The sequence below is a fragment of the Lithobates pipiens genome, unplaced genomic scaffold, assembly GCF_037356315.1.
Source record: "Lithobates pipiens isolate NorthernLeopardFrog02 unplaced genomic scaffold, aLitPip1_a1.2 Scaffold_23, whole genome shotgun sequence".
Taxonomy (NCBI): domain Eukaryota; kingdom Metazoa; phylum Chordata; class Amphibia; order Anura; family Ranidae; genus Lithobates; species Lithobates pipiens.
This window is the reverse complement of record NW_027507785.1, coordinates 15,365,523-15,382,195: the sequence shown is the minus strand read 5'-3', so window position 1 is coordinate 15,382,195 and position 16,673 is coordinate 15,365,523. Positions and strand designations below refer to the sequence as shown.

Genomic DNA, 16,673 nt, shown 5'->3' with positions numbered 1-16,673 from the left:
CTGCTCTGTGCAGTGGTTTTGCACAGAGCAGCGGAGAAGATCAGAATTGCCCTACACTACAAATGCCGCTCTCGGGTTTATTTGTTATCTTGTACAATATTACCTAGAGACTCGGTTATAGTGAATTGATTTAGGAAATCAATTTAGTCTTTGTGGTCTATATGTCATATATACTCACGGTGGTATATTATCTCTTCATCTCTATGACTAGAGATATGGGATACATAGGCTTACAAAGATATGCATATACCGGTGCATTTGTTTACTAAATCTTATAATATCATCCGTCATCTCCTCTGTTGATGGCTGCATTGTTAACCTTCCCAGGAGCCGTGACCGGAATCATGCAACTTCCACATTCTCCCCACCCCACTTAACCAGCTTGGCTCCAGAACAATTTGTTTTCTTTATCGCATACATGTAAAAATCCAATTTTTTGGCTAAAAAAACTTACATAAACTCCCAAAACATTATATATTATATTTTCTGAAAGCAGAGGCCCTGTAGAATAAAAAGATGATAGCTGCAAATTTTCATTTCACGTGATATTTGCACAGCCGTTTAATAAAACGCAAATTTTCCGAAAAAATATAATGAAATTAATTTTAGTGCAAAACCACACCAATACCCGTTTTTGATTAAAATATAAAAGATGAGGTCGCATCGAGTAAATAGATATCAAACATTCCATTTCTTAAAATTGCGTGCGCCCGCAATATCGCCAAAAAAATCATTTTAGAGCTAACCAGGAGCTCTTGTGCTAGAATTATTGTTCTCATTCCCAAATAGCTGAACTGGGTAAGTCTATCAGTGTTCCGGATTGCACTGAATTGTTTGAGTATAGGAAAAAACTTTATTGGTTCTGTTCATATATTTTTATTTTTTTTTATTTAGTTTTTTACATTGTATATCCTCTAGATGGCACCTTCTCCTCAGTTCTCAGCATAATATAGTACAAAAATCTGGTTTGGTTACACACAAATAGATTATTACCATACTCCTGTTCGCAGTCCACACGTTTGACTTCTGTAATGCCGCGTGCACACGATCGGAATTCTCCTCGGAAAAATCTCTGATAGTTTTTTCTCTGATGGTTTTCCAGACGGGATTCCGCTCAAACTGTCTTGCATACACATGGTCAAACCAAATTCCGACCGCCAAGAACGCAGTGATGTACAACGCGTAGGACGGGACTAGAAAAAGGAAGTTCAATACCTAGTAGCCAATAGCTTCCATCTCGTAGTTGAATCGGAGCATGCGCAAGTTTTTGCGCGTCGGAATTGCATACACACGATCGAACGTTTTTTTCCATCGGGAAAATTGAGAACCTGCTATCAATTTTTTACTGGCGGAAATTCAGACTAAATTAAATTTAGTCTAAGCTAAATTCCGATGGAGTATACACACGGTCGCATTTTCCGATGAAAAGCTCTCATCTGTCTTTTTTTGGCCGGAATTCCGATCATGTGTACGCGCCATTACACATAATTTTTTCCTTCTGGATCAGTCCTGATCTGGGATATTATAGGCTTTGATGTGTCACACATCAGATTAGTGACTATGGATAATAATGACATAACTTGCTCAATTGTTGGGGGGGGTGTTAATTCTCCAGAAAAAATGAACTATATACACTACTTTACCATTTTCACAGAGCCAAACCCCAAATATTACCTCTACTAGAATCTTGTTCTTTCATGTGGAAGTGATTTGAGTGGCTATACAGCAACTCAATCACTTCTACAGGTGGCAGAACGGTGGCACCCCCCCCCCCCCAGCCTGCCACCCACGCTGCCCTTCCCCGGGTCTCCCGAAAACGCCACAACCGGTGGCATCTGAGAGGAACGGACGTTATTCCTCCCTCTCTGTAAGATCAGAAACCAGAAGCGACGAGGATTTTGAGTCCATGAAACCCGTCATGAATATTCCGCCTATCTACACCAAACCCCCCCACTTTACGTTTGAGATTAGCACCCAATGTTGTTGATCCGCCTAAGAAAACATATACCCTTTTGGATCAGGTGGGTTTTTTTTGTTGTGTGATGTATAAATCGGGTAAGGAAAACTATGGATTTCACTTCACACTCCTCAGGCGAGTCTTTTAAAATCAACAAGTTCATAACAAGTGGCACGACCCATGTCACTTACCTCTTGTCCTGCCCCTGTGGTCTTTAGTACATAGGCAGGACCACTAGGGCATTGGGAGTCAGACTACGTGAACATGTTAACAGAATTAAAAAAAGGTTTTAAACATCATAGTTTATCCAATCATTTTAAGTTAGTCCATGGTAAGGACCCAACTGGGCTTACCTTCTGTGGTAGTGACAGAATTGAAGGGCATTGGAGAGGGGGGTAATCTTAAAAGACCTATTTCTCGCAATGAGACTCAGTGGATCCATCGTTTAAGAACTATGAACCCTCAGGGGTTGCACATCGAACTAGACCTGAACTGTTTCTTGTCCAATTTTTTTAGAATGGGAGGTTTAGTGTTGTTGTCCTGTTAGGGGTTGTTTTTAGTTTTATTATTTACTTTAGCGTTGTTCTTTTTTCATTTTTTGGGTTTCAATTATTTTTATAATTATCTTTTTTTCTATTTTTAATTTTATTTTTATCTTTTTTATTTTCATTGTTTTATTTACATTTTTATTATATAATTTTTTTATTCTTTTTTATTTTTTATTTTATTTTTATTTTTTTAATTCTTTATTTTAAAGATGTGACACAGATACCAGCAATAAGACAACTTCACAGTACATATAAACACTGCACATAGGCTATGGTAAGCTTATCCAGTAAATCAACTATACAAAATAAGAGCAGGTAAGCGAATGAGGCCATGTAGTCTGGCCTATATCACTAGTTGAAGTCTAATACAGGGTGGATAGAAGCTTCTGTGCCCATCACTTTTTGTGTTTTCATTGAAAAAGGAGAGATGAAAAAGAAAGATAAGAAAGAGAGAGAGGGGAAAAAAAAAAGGGCTAAAAAGAGGTGGGGGGGGGGGGGGGGGAGACAGACAGGTTGGGGGTCACCCCCGGGGGAGTCAAGATCAATAGTACTGGACGGGCGGTGGGGATTCTAGGTAGTGGATCCTAGAGCGTATTGGTGGAACTCCTCAGAGAAGCGAAAGAGATCCCAGTGGAACCATCTGGACTTATGTTCCATTGGGCCAACGTTGGCGCAGACTGTTTCCATAGGAGTGGGATGCTTGCCCGTGCAGCATTAAGGAGATGTTTGAGAAGGGATTTATGATAACGTTTCCTTGATAGGGGGGTAAGGTTGAGGAGGACCGCAGCTGGGTTATCATGTAGGGAGATGTCTGAGTTTCTGTATGAGCTTGAGCACTGGCTGCCAGAAAGTTTGAAGCACAGGGCAATCCCAGAAAATATGTAAGAGGGTGCCTGAGTGTAGGCCACACCGCCAGCAACGGTCAGTTTGCAAAGGGAATATCTTAGCCAGCACAGAAGGGGTTCTGTACCAACGCGTCACTATTTTATACGTAGTCTCTTGATATTTGCTGCATAGGGAAGATTTTTGTGCGAAAAAGAGAATACGATCCTTTTGGGGTTCTGTAAAGGTGACTTGCAGGTCCCTCTCCCATTTTGCTAAGAATGGGGGGTCTTCAGTGGCGTGAAGGTCTAGTAAGGATTTGTAGGAGGTTGACAAGGACCTCCGAATCGGTCCCTCACCCAAACATGATTCCTCGAAAGGGTGGAGCTTTCTGCTGAAATGGGTTGGTTTAGGCAGAGAACCGAGGAAGTGAGATAGTTGGTTAATCTTCCAGCGGTCTAATGGGGAAGGGGTCAGCCCACCGAGCAAATTCTCCGCAGTGAGCCATCCGGAAGAACCCACTAGCGAAGAGGCTCTCATGAGTCCCTGCGGGGCCCGCGAGAGAAAAAATGGGTCAGTGAGGCCAGGTATAAAATCCGTTATTTTATTTTTTATTATGTACATTCACTTTTTTTTTTGTTTTCTATTAATTTCATGTGTTTACTTTAGGTATTTTTGTATTTATATTTGGCACCAATTTTACCATGTCACAGAAATTGACGTCAATGTTTTTTCTAAGTTAGTTTTTTTCCCAACCAGGTCCATGACCACCTTGTCTCTCCTATGGACCATGCTCCATCCATGGTAGCGATAGTTTTTTTTTCTAACCAACAAGATGGCCGCAATGCCATTCTGATTGGTTTTCAGTAGGGGAGTTTCTCTCTCTCCTAGTATTCAACTACTTCCCACCCAGCCAATGTACATATATGGCCAGGTGGGAGCTCTCTCCTTCTGAATTGACGTTCAGTAACGTCCTTCAGAAGGAGGGGGATCTCGCACAGCGGCGCAATCCCGATGCGCTTGTGTCACCCGGACACGGAGCATCTCCGATCGGCAGGAGGGCTCTGTGATTGGCCCTCCTGATCACATGACGGTCGTGTCCAATCACAGCCGCCATGTGATGTAAACAAACAGCCGGTTGCTAGGCAATCGGCTCTCCTCTCCTCACACGGAAGTTGTTGCTGAGGAGAGGAGAGCAGAACGCTGCAGCCGGCTGGTGATCAGTGAGTATGAGGTTTTTTTTTACAGCTTTTTACTCACTGATCACCAGTCTAGCGTAAACATACACGTCCCCAAATAATAAAAACACATGTCCCCCACATATGTCCCACTAAAATCACATGTCCCAATGATTATCTGCACACATATGTCCGTGATCACCTGCACACATCTGTAAATGATCATTTGCGTACATATGTCTGATCAAACAAACCGATTATTATACCGTTAACGGAAATTTTTTTTACCAAAAACATGTAGCAGAATACATTTTGTCTTAAGTTTATGACAAAATTCGATTTTATTGGATTTCTTTTAAAATAGAAAAAATAAAATAGTTTTTTTTTCCCAAATTTACGCACTTTTTTCGCTTATATTGCAAAAAAAAAAAAAAAACGGAGTAGTGAATAAATACCACCAAAATAAAGCTCTATTTGTGTGAACAAAATGATAAAAATGTAATTTGGGTACAGCGTAGCATGACTGCGCAATTGTCATTGAAAGTGCGAGAGCGATGAAAGCTGAAAATTGGTCTGGGAAGGAAGGGGGACGAAAGTGCCCTGTATTGTAGTGCTTAAGGACGGTTCTATCAGCAGGAAATGAGGTCCTTGGTAACGCCCTGAGGGAGGGCGAAATGCATTGACATCATTTCCTGGTTTGACGTCACTTCCGGTCTGTGGAACACACGCTATGGACGGCTGCTTCCTATATCTACAGCTCTATATCCATGCCTTTTTAACCATTTATTTAGTAAGTACCGATCCCTATGCGCATTAAATCAACTTTTATAACAGTACTTCACCATTAGTGCATCCTCTCTTCATTTCTGGGTGCCTGTATATCCTGTTGAGAGCCTCCTATTGGAATCTATCATCTGATGCCATCAGCGCAAGTTTATATTTAGTAATATATTTTCACATATACTTTTGTTGGTTTACCGATCCAGATTTTTTTTTTTCTATTCCTTTAACTACTAAAGTACCGCCTCCTGTACATATATGTCGATATTTTGAAGAGGGATATCTCGGTAATGGCAGCAGCTGCTGCCACAACCAAGATATCCCTCTTTACAGGAGGCGGTCCTGCTTACGATAACGGTGGTCTCCGCGGGCTGGCTGCGAGAACACCATTATCGGCGGCGGGAGAGGTGCCCCCCCCCCCCCTCCCCTCCCGCCGCTCTCCCACACCCTCCGTCGCTTACCGGAGCTGTCGGTAGCGGCGGAGGCGATCAGGTCCTTTCCTGTGCTGGGTATAGAGACGAGTGAGGCCAAGATGGCCTCCACTCTTCTCTATACCATTGGAGGGCGGAAGCGACATCAAAACGTCGCTTCAGCCCATACCTCTTAAAAGGAACATTTTTTCAATGTCATTTTTTCAAATTACATTTTTTTTTACTTGCATTTAAGTCGAAATATGAGATCTGAGGACTTTTTGACCCCAGACCTCATATTTAAGAGGACCTGTCATGCTTTTTTCTATTACAAGGGATGTTTACATTCCTTGTAATAGGAATAAAAGTGATTCATTTTTTTAAACAGTGTAAAAATAAATAAAATCAAGTAAAATAAATAAGGAAAAAAATGTTTTGTTTAAAACACCCCCTCCCGATGAGCTCACGCGCAGAAGCGAACGCATACGTGAGTAGCGCCCGCATATGAAAACGGTAGTCAAACCACACATGAGATATCACCGCGATCGGTAGAGCGAGAGCAATAATTCTAGCCCTAGACCTCCTCTTTAAGGCAAAACATGCAACCTGTAGAACTTTTTAAATGTCACTTATGGAGATGTTTGAGGGTAAAAGTTTAACGCCATTCCACAAGCGGGCGCAATTTTGAAGCGTGACATGTTGGGTATCAATTTACTTGGCTTAACCTTATCTTTCACAATATAAAAAAAAAAAAATAAAAAAAAAAAAAAAAGGGCTAATTTTACTGGTGTCTTATTTTTTATTCAAAAAGGTGAATTTTTTCCCCCCCAAAAAAGTGCTCTTGTAAGACCGCTGGGCAAATACAGTGTGAAAAAAAGTATTGCAATGGCCGCCATTTTATTTTTTAGGGTGTTAGAAAAAAAAAACAATATATAATGTTTGGGTGTTCCAAGTAATTTTCTAGCAAAAAACATGTAGACACCAAGTCTGAAAAAGAGGCCTGGTCCTTAAGTGGTTAATCCCTTCTCCCCATAACCTGTCTGGGTATACTGCCTGCATTTACTGTGTATAGACTGAGCTGTAATATAAACCCCCCTTTATGTACTCTAGTCACAGAACCCCTATTTACCAGGACACATTCTCCTTCCTCAGGGTTGGGACATTTCACAGACGAAAAATTGGGGTCGGGGTCCTTCTGCTCCGGGACGGGAATGGGGGGATTAAAGCCGAACACTTTAAATGCTGACTGGACGTAGTCGTGACCGACCCCGTGAAATGAGGTGTGAACAAACTTCATTGGGGTCTTCTGGTTCATCTCCCTGAAAGAGAAATACATAAGACTAGATTATCTAAAAGGGAACATCTTAAAATCAGGCCAAACAAATCGATCAGCAAGGAATTAGAATTCCGATACATTATCTGGGCGAAGACCCCTGACAGAGAAGACAATCGATCTACCATATGCATACTAAAGCTGGCTGATTAGACCCACAACAATGTAATCAATATACAGAGATTTATCAAACCAAAGGCAGCATGTGTAAATGTTGATCGATCAGAAAACCAATATTTCTTTGTATTAACAAAAATAAATAGCAAGCTGAATATGGAGAAAGCATCGGCCCCTTAATGAAACCTGTGCCCAAAACAAAGCAAGACAAAAGTGAAGAGTCACCAGTATTGCCTGTGGATTCATGTCTTCAGGAAAGAGAACATTGAGCAGCACAGTGGTGGTATCACCAAATCCGACTCCAGTGCCAGGCAGCAGTGCCCTAATGTGGTTGTAAAGCTTAAACATTTTGGAAAAAAAAAAAAAAAAAATTCAGGATGCGTATCGTGCACCCCCCTCCCCTCCCAGCCCCCCTTTATACTTACCTGAGCCAAATCTCGATACAGCGCTGTGCCCATCCACAGCAGCTCTCTCCTCTTCTCCCTCCTCTCACAGGCTTTGCTGAGAGCAACGGAATCCATTGGCTCCTGCCTGTCAGTGAAATTCTGTGATGAGGGGGTGGGGGGTGAAGCTGAGCCTCACCGTCTGTGTCTATAGACACTGGCAACAAAGGCACAGGTTCAAGCCCTCAGGTGTGCCACCATAAGAAGCTGGTTCCTATGATGGCACACCCCAAGAAGGGAAGGGCCTGGAGCACTGGCAAGGGACCCCAGAAGAGGAGGATGGGGGCTGCTTTGTACAATACCAATTGCACAGAACAGGCAAGTGTAACATTTTTTGTGACTTTACAAGCACTTGAAATCTCATACTGCAGATATACAGTAGGCACAGAAGAGCCTAGGCACACTCACATATTAGTCAGTGAACTGCTATTTTTTCAGGATGAATTCCAAGCAGAAAGGTCCATTATTCAGGGCACTTTTCAGGCACAATGAACATTTCTACATTTTCTCTATACCATAGCAAGTCTTCACTTTTTTTGGTTTTGTTCCAGACACAATCCACCCGGATATAAATAACGAAATGAGGAGCATGAACAGGGCCTACAGCTAGACAGAAATCAATAGCAGACAGATAGCATAGCCTGTTATAAGCCAGAAATCATTATGTGCAATTATCACAAAGAAGACCCCATACAAAGTCAATAATTCAAATGTTGTAACAAAGCCAAAAAAGGATTCCTGAGCGGGACCTCCAATGTGATTGTATCAAATACTATATGCAGTGTGCAGCAATATGGCTAAATGTATAAAAAAAAAAAGCTTCAACATTTAACTAAACACTACAGCTGACTACGTGCCTTGCACAAAGTGCTGAGGCGAGCATCCAAGCAGGATCCAACGCCCAAAGAAACATTAGAGGCTGTTCACATGACCAGGCACGGCTACCAAGGTTTTATTGAAGTTGCACCGATCCGGATCCAGGAGAAAAGTAAAGGGTAATCTCTCTGTAAGGGAGACGAGGCCCGACGCCTCACAGACTAGGCCAGGCCCGACGCCTCACAGACTAGGCCAGGCCCGACGCCTCACAGACTAGGCCAGGCCCGACGCCTCACAGACTAGGCCAGGCCCGACGCCTCACAGACTAGGCCAGGCCCGACGCCTCACAGACTAGGCCAGGCCCGACGCCTCACAGACTAGGCCAGGCCCGACGCCTCACAGACTAGGCCAGGCCCGACGCCTCACAGACTAGGCCAGGCCTGACGCCTCACAGACTAGGCCAGGCCCGACGCCTCACAGACTAGGCCCGACGCCTCACAGACTAGGCCCGACGCCTCACAGACTAGGCCCGACGCCTCACAGACTAGGACCATTGTCCCAGAAAAAAAACAACAGAGTTAGATAAGGGGATACCCAGGGGGCATGTAATTTAAAGCTTTGTCAATGTCCAATCACCGGAATTTACCAGCCTTTAACCCAGGGTCTATGAATATCAAGCCTGTGCCCTGTACACTACGATGGAGATCAAGTAAAAAAATTACTAATGGCATAATAGTCAAGGGAAAAGGCCCAACATTACAGGAGGCTTGAGCACCTCTTTCTGAAGGACAATCTGTTGGAGCTTTTTTTGCTGCCTAGCCAGTTTAAAACTGATTGTACAGTAAAGGCCCATTCACACTTATGTGTAGAAATGTCACCATAAATTGTTGTGGAATCCTCCAGGAAATCAAGTACATGAATCACCTGTTCTGAGCCGTGCTGTGGTTGCTGAGAGAGCGTGGTCAACACCATGTCCCCGCTTCCTCTACCACTGTTTGACCACGCTGCTCAGAGGGGAAAAAGATTTTTAAGTGAGAGACAATACTGGAGACGAGCGCCATTATTCACCACAGCAGGGGGAAAGAGGCCTGTCAGCCTGACTCTCCTGTGCATGATGGAAACCAATATACAGGATTAGGCCCCTTTTACACTGGGGCGCTTTGCAGGCGCTAAAAATAGTGCCTGCAAAACCGCCCTAAAACAGCCGCTGCTGTGTCTCCAATGTGAAAGCCCCGAGGGCTTTCACACTGGAGCGGTGTGCTAGCAGGATGGTAAAAAAAAGTCCTGCAAGCCGCATCTTTGGAGCAGTGAATTCACTGCTCCTTCCCATTGAAATCAATGGGGCAGCACGGCTAAACTGCCGACAAAGCACCGCTGTAGTGGTGTGTGTGTGTGTGTGTGTGTGTGTGTGTGTGTGTGTGTGTGTATATATATATATATATATACACACACACACACACATTATATATATATATATATATATATATATATATATATACACATACACACACACACACACACACACACACACACACACACACACACATAATACATACTACATACACACTCACTTTTTGAATTGAATTACTGAAATAAAATAAACTTTTTGATGATATTCTATTTTTATGAGATGCACCTGTATATAAAAGTTCAATCTTGGATGACAAAAAAAAATAAAAAAATCCCTTGCAAGTTGGGTCCCATATTTAGGTTAAATGCTTGTTATTTATAGTGGGTATGGAAATAGGCTATATTACCCACTTGCCCACCGTCTAACTGGGAAAATACATCATTTTCTGATGGTATATCGGGGGGTATGGCTGCAGCTAGATGGCATAACCCTGGTATTGCAATTTTCCTCAGATGTTGCTCTTTCCAATAAAAGTGATCCGAGCAGCTGATTAGCAGCTGTATTACTTTTAAAAGCGGCAGTAGGGGGTAAAAAAAAAAAATGATAAAGTTATAAAATTTAGTTTTCTCCTTCACTGATGGGCACTTAAGAGGCGGCACCAATAGGTAGAATTGATGGGCACCGATGTGTGGCACCGATAGGCACTGACAAGTAGCATTGATGGGCAGCATAGATGAGGTACTGGTGGGTGTTACTGATGGGCACTGATTTGAAGCTGTGGTGGGCACCTCTCATGGGGGCTGCGCTGATAATGTGCTGATTAATATCGCAGAACCCCACCCCGACAGGGAGAGCCAAGGAAAGCCATTTACCGACACTTTCTGGTTCACGCGATTATCAGCTATGATTGGTCACAGTTGCCTCCGTAAAAAGGCTCCTTTACCACGATTAAAGTTGCGTTGTGTCACATTGACACAACGCACCGATAGCCGCAGGCGGCAGCATGTTATCCTGAAAGTCCTATGACCTCCAGTCAGGATAACAGAACCACTGCACAGCCGTTGTTCTGCTATAGGCTGGGTGGCAGGTGGTTAAAGTGATAGCGATCAAAGTGATCAAAAAAAAAAATAAAAAAAAATGTAAAAACAGTGTAAAAATAAAAAAGTAATAAAATAAATAATTATAAAATTTAAAAGCACCACCATCCCCCCCTGTGATCGCGTGCAATGGTAAACGCATACGTAAATCTGTAAAAATGTGAGGTATCACCGTGAGCATTAGAGCGAGAGCAATAATTCTAGCCCTAGACCTCCTCTGTAACTCTAAACTGGAAACCCGTAAAAAAATGTAAGCATCGCAGTTTGGCGCCCTTCCACGAGCATGTGAAATTCTAAAACATGACATGTTGGGTTTCTATTTACTCGCATAACATCATCTTTCATATTTTCCAAAAAAAAAATTGGGTTATATATAGTGTGTGTGTTTTTCTAAAAAATTATTAAAAAAAAAAGTTAAAGGGCCCCCATCCCGCCTGTGAGCGTGTGCAATGGTGAACGCATACGTAGGTCATGCTCACATATGTACACAGCGATCGCACCACACAAGTGAGGTATCTCTGCGAACATTAGAGGGAGAGCAATAATCCTAACCCTAGACCTCCTCTTTAATTGTAAACTAGTAACCTGTAAAAAAAAAAAAAAAAAAAGTTAAGCATCGCCTATGGAGATTATTAAGCGCCATTACACGAGTGTGCGCAATTTTAAAGCATGCCATGTTAGGTATCTACTCAACGTAACATCATCTTTTATATTTTTGGGGAAAAAATTGGGTTATATATTGTGTGTATGTGCGTTTTCTTTTTATTCATTGAAGTGTGTTTAAAAAAAAAAAAAAAAAGTGTTTGAAAAATTGCTGCGCAAAAAGTGCGTGTCATAAAAATAACAACTACCATATTATTCGATAGGGTCTCAGCTAAAAAAAATATATAATAGTTCAGGGTTCCAAGTTATTTTCTAACAAAAAAAAGCAATACAGATTTTTACTTCTAAAGAGAGAATATTGTGAAATACCTGTGGAAACAGACGGCTCTCAGGTCCTCCATGTAACCCTTTCTGATCTCCTCCAGGGGGTCTCTGTTTAGCGGGCTGGTATCAGGCAGGTTATCGCGCCAGGAATCGGCCCAGGGTGCCGGATCTTCTTCCACGCATTTCAGGATCTCTTTATCATGAGGAGAGGTGATCTGAGCCCCGTTCTCCCAATACACCTGTACAGAGGGAGAAACGAGGTGTGTTCTACCAAACCGTACAATATGGAACAGACATGTTTAACCACTTGACCTCCAAAAGATTTTACCCCCTTCATGACTAGGGCATTTTTTTGCCATTTAGCTACTTTAAAGCAGGGTTCCGCCAAATGTATTTATTTATTTTTAAACTCAGCAGCTACAAATACTGGAGCGGCTGACTTTTAAAATATAGATACTTACCTGTCCAGGGTGCCCGCGATGTCTTCATCCGAAGCCGACCCGTCCCTCGTGTGGAGGCGCTGCCATCTTCGGTAAGGGAATCAGGAAGTGAAACCTTGCGACTTCACAGCCTGGTTCCCTACTGCGCATGCGCGAGTCGCACTGCGCATTCTGACTGGTCCCTGCTGTCTTCTGGGACCTGTGTGTCTCCCAGAAGACAGAGGGGGGGGGGGGTGGAGGAGGCGCCGGAAGTGGCGTAGATACCCGCAGATATTGCAGTGATCTGTTGACGGAAGTGGAAGAAAATACCTGGATTATACCGGTACCTCCTCCCCTGAAAGGTGCCAAATGTGACATCGGAAGGAGGGGAGGAATTCGAAAAGCGCAAGTTCCATTTTTGGGTGGAACTCCGTTTTAACTGGCAATTATGAGGTCATGCAACACTGTACCTAAATTACATTTATATCATTTTTTCACACAAATAGAACTTTCTTTTGGTGGCATTTGATCACCACTGTGTTTTTTATTATTTATATTTATATTTATATTTATATAAAAGCACACCTTTTTAACCACTTCCACGTATATACTGCGTATGTACGTACCTGTACCATACGCCGCAGGAGCTCAGCTGTGGGCCCGGTGGACTCCCGCGATCACAGTAAAGATAGGCAGAATGGGGATCTGCCTATGTAAACAAGGCGGCTCCCCGTTCTGACAGGGGAGAGAGATCAGCTCTTCCTAGTGACTCTTAGACCTCTTTCACACTGAGGTGCTTTTCAGGCGTTTTAGCGCTAACAATAATGCTTGCAAAGCACCTCTCAAGCCAACTCAGTGTAAAAGCCAGAGTGCTTTCACACTGGAGCGGTGCGCTTGTAGGACAGTAAAAAAAAAAAGTCCTACAAGCAGCATCTTAGGGGTGGTTTTGGAGCGCTGTATACACCACTCCCAAAACACCCTGCCCGTTGAAATGAATGGGCAGCTCTGCCGCAGCACCTGCAAAGCGCTTTTGCAGCGCTGCAACACAGGTGCTTTTAACCCTTTCTTCGGCCACTAACAGGAGTTAAAAAGCGCCCTGATAGCAGCTGAAAAGCCCCGCTAAAACGACGGTAAATCGCCCCTAAAACTAGCGCCGCTTTAACGTTAATGTGGCACAGCCGCCGTGTGAAAGGGGTCTAAGAAAGCACCTCCCTAGGGAACACTTAAACCCTTTGATCACAACTAATGTTAATCCCCTTCCCTGCCAGTGCCATTTATAGTGTGATCAGTGCATTTTTATAGCACTGATCACCAAAAAGTGTCACTTAGTGTCAGATTTATTCGCCTCAATCCTGCAAAAATCGCTGTTCCCCGCCATTGCTAATAAAAATAAAAATAAAAAAAAATCTTTGCCCTATTTTGTAGACGCTATAACTTTTGCGCAAACCAATCAGTATACGCTTACTGTGTTTTTGTTTACCAAAAAATATGTAGCAGAATTCATATTGGCCTAAAATTGATGAATTAATTTTTTTTGGGGGGGGGGATATGTATTATAGCAGAAAGTAAAAAAAATATATATTTTTTTTTTTCAAAATTGTCACTTTTCTGTCTATAGCGCACAAAAATAAAAACCGCAGGGGTGATCAAATACCGGGAAAAAGGACAATTTTTTTTTTGGGTACAATGTCGCACAACTGCTGTAGTGCCGTATTGCCAAAAAATGGCCTGATCATTAAGGGGGTAAATTCTTCCGGGGCTGAAGTGGTTAATTTTCTGCTATAAAACATAGCCAATACAAAATGTAAAAAAAAAAAAAAAAAAACGTATAATTTAATATGCCAACCTGCACTTGTTTATCACTTTGAGCAGCAGTAATGACTCTGGTAAATCGTATGAGACCGGCAGTCACAGGCAGTAGCACCTTACATGTACTGTAGCTCATTGAGAGAGATATTACAGATATATATATATTTTTTTATATATATATTCCTACCTTGTAGCCGTTATCTTCCTTGCGGTTGTGCGAGGCTGTGATCATCACGCCAGCGATGGCTCGGAGTTTCTGAACGGCGTACGGCTGGAAAAAGCCAAGATACCAATTTTATTCCAGAAATCAGATCCCGATTCTTGTCTGGCTAATAGAATAACATCACATTCACATAATAAAGTGAAATGGAGAACTTTGTAGGTGCAGAATATTACCATACACAGGCTGGGTGGCCATCGCTACTTCCATAGGGAAATGACTACAATATATCCTTATTCAAAGAAATATTCCAACATCAGCCAACTGAGGATGCTACGGGGGGTGGGGGGGGGGGTGGGGGCAGAGGACACTATGGAGGGGGGAGGGGACAGAGGACACTATGGAGGGGGGAGGGGACAGAGGACACTATGGAGGGGGGAGGGGACAGAGGACACTATGGAGGGGGGAGGGGACAGAGGACACTATGGAGGGGGGAGGGGACAGAGGACACTATGGAGGGGGGAGGGGACAGAGGACACTATGGAGGGGGGAGGGGACAGAGGACACTATGGAGGGGGGAGGGGACAGAGGACACTATGGAGGGGGGCAGGACACTACAGTGGTGAGGAGGTGCAGGGGACAGAGGACACTGCTTTTGGGGCACAGGGACCCCATCACTCATGGGGACAGGGACGGCTCACCTGAGGACAGGGACCCCATCACCCCTGGGCAACCCATCTCCAGACCATGCTGGCTGGCAGTGCTGGCGTCAGTCACCCTTGGGTGCCAGGATGGGGCAATGGGCAGTAAAATCTGAATCCCCAGCCCCATGCTCCCTCAGGGTGAACTGGCTTTGTATTAGTGAAGCACCTTAAAGTGAGGTAAACCTGTACTGTTATTACTATGTTAGGATTATTATTAGCAGGTGAATGTGGCCCTCCATGCATTCATATACAATGAATCCGGCCCTTAAGTGGAAAAGGGTTGCTGACCCCTGGCCTACAGCCTTGCTGCAAGTATATGGGGTAAATTCAATAGGCCAAGAAAAGAACCTTCAACCACAAACATGTTCTCACGTCAAATCTGCCAATCAGAAGGCTTATAATAACAATAAATATAACAATTAGGACATGAGAGATCCGGGATCTTACCACAAATGGAGTCGGGACGTATCTAGAGAAAAGGTAGACCTGAACCCCTCGGCTGAGGAAGACGGCAGCCGTCAGCTTAGCCAATCTGGAATGAGACAGGAAAATCGGGGGGCATCAGTCATCGGATATCAGAACATAAATGAGAATCACATGACATCTACCGTCCTATCAATGGGATTTTATGTCTGGGAAAGCCCAGCATTTCTGTCCATCACAAGCAACTGGGCAGTGAACTGCCAAACTACAGCAGTTTGGATGTACTTTCCATAGATATGGTAACATAACCCTAGATCTTTCCACCTCGCAAGACTGCTTAAAGAGGACCTGTACTGTGAGAGCTGTGCCAAAAATGGCCAGTGGAGGGCAAAGGACTAGTAACCAGCATAGGCAATTCCAGCAGGCGACCACCGGCCTCCCCCGCAGCAGACCACCGGCCTCCCCCGCAGCAGACCACCGGCAGATAAGCAGAGCTTTGCTTCCTCAGGTCTCAGCACCCACCCTAATCACTGGTGACCTGATGAATGGTGGGGTAGTTATCAAAAGGAGGAAAGGTGGGGGAAGCACAGATCCACAGAACAGATGGAGAAGCAGGAAGATCCTCAGGTACAGCTTCCTTTTCAGCAAGGAGAAATGTGAGTAAGGGATGAACCCGTCACATCACTGGTGGGTGGCGGCGAATATTTCTAGGGGTTTAATTCCGCTTTTCAGGAGCTCTGCCATAAACCTGGGCAGTAAAGCTGCCTATCATAGTGATGAGCCAACAGAAATGCATGGCGTTTAGTGGCAAACTTCCAGCCTGCCTAGAAAGGTCAGAGCTTTACATCTCCAAAACAGCCTAGGACTTAAAATGTAACTAAAGGATCGTTTTTTTTTTTTCTTAATAGACAAACCCATCATACGTACCTCCACTGTGCAGCTCGTTTTGCACAGCGTGGCCCCGAACCTCCATTTATGGGGTCCCTCTGCGGCTGTTGCGGCTCCTCCCCACATCAGATAACCCCCTAGGAAAAGTGCTCTACCAAGGGGGTTAGCTTGCGTGCTCCCGAGTCCAGCATTTGGCATTCATAGAGACCGAATGGAGGACTTAGCTCCGCCCCCACGTCATTTCTATTTGCCCATTTTACCATACTCATTGAAAGTAAAAGAAAATTGCAAATTTTGGGATGTCGGTAGAAAAGCAGTAGCTAAAAAAACCTTCCAATGGTGGAAATAGCGACCTCCAGGTCACTATTTCTGGTTGGGATTCCCAAGAAATTACCTTAATTTTCATGGATTTCCTCTCGCTTCCCATTTTGGGACAGGAAATGAAGTTACAATTGTGTGGTCATGTGGTGCTGTACCCAAATAAAATGTTT

The 16,673-nt window shown here is 43.6% G+C and overlaps 1 protein-coding gene across 1 annotated transcript in view; it reads right to left on the bottom strand.

Annotated features, from left to right (window-relative positions):
- PGM2L1 (phosphoglucomutase 2 like 1) overlaps nt 1-16,673 on the bottom strand; it is a 124,298-nt gene that overhangs the window by 30,194 nt on the left and 77,431 nt on the right. Inside the window, exons 4-7 of the mRNA XM_077451205.1 lie at nt 15,319-15,403; nt 14,195-14,278; nt 11,825-12,018; nt 6,825-7,014 (exon numbers count right to left, since the gene is read on the bottom strand). Of these exons, the coding sequence (XP_077307331.1) occupies nt 6,825-7,014; nt 11,825-12,018; nt 14,195-14,278; nt 15,319-15,403 (553 nt within the window). The remainder of the gene's footprint in view (nt 1-6,824; nt 7,015-11,824; nt 12,019-14,194; nt 14,279-15,318; nt 15,404-16,673) is intronic.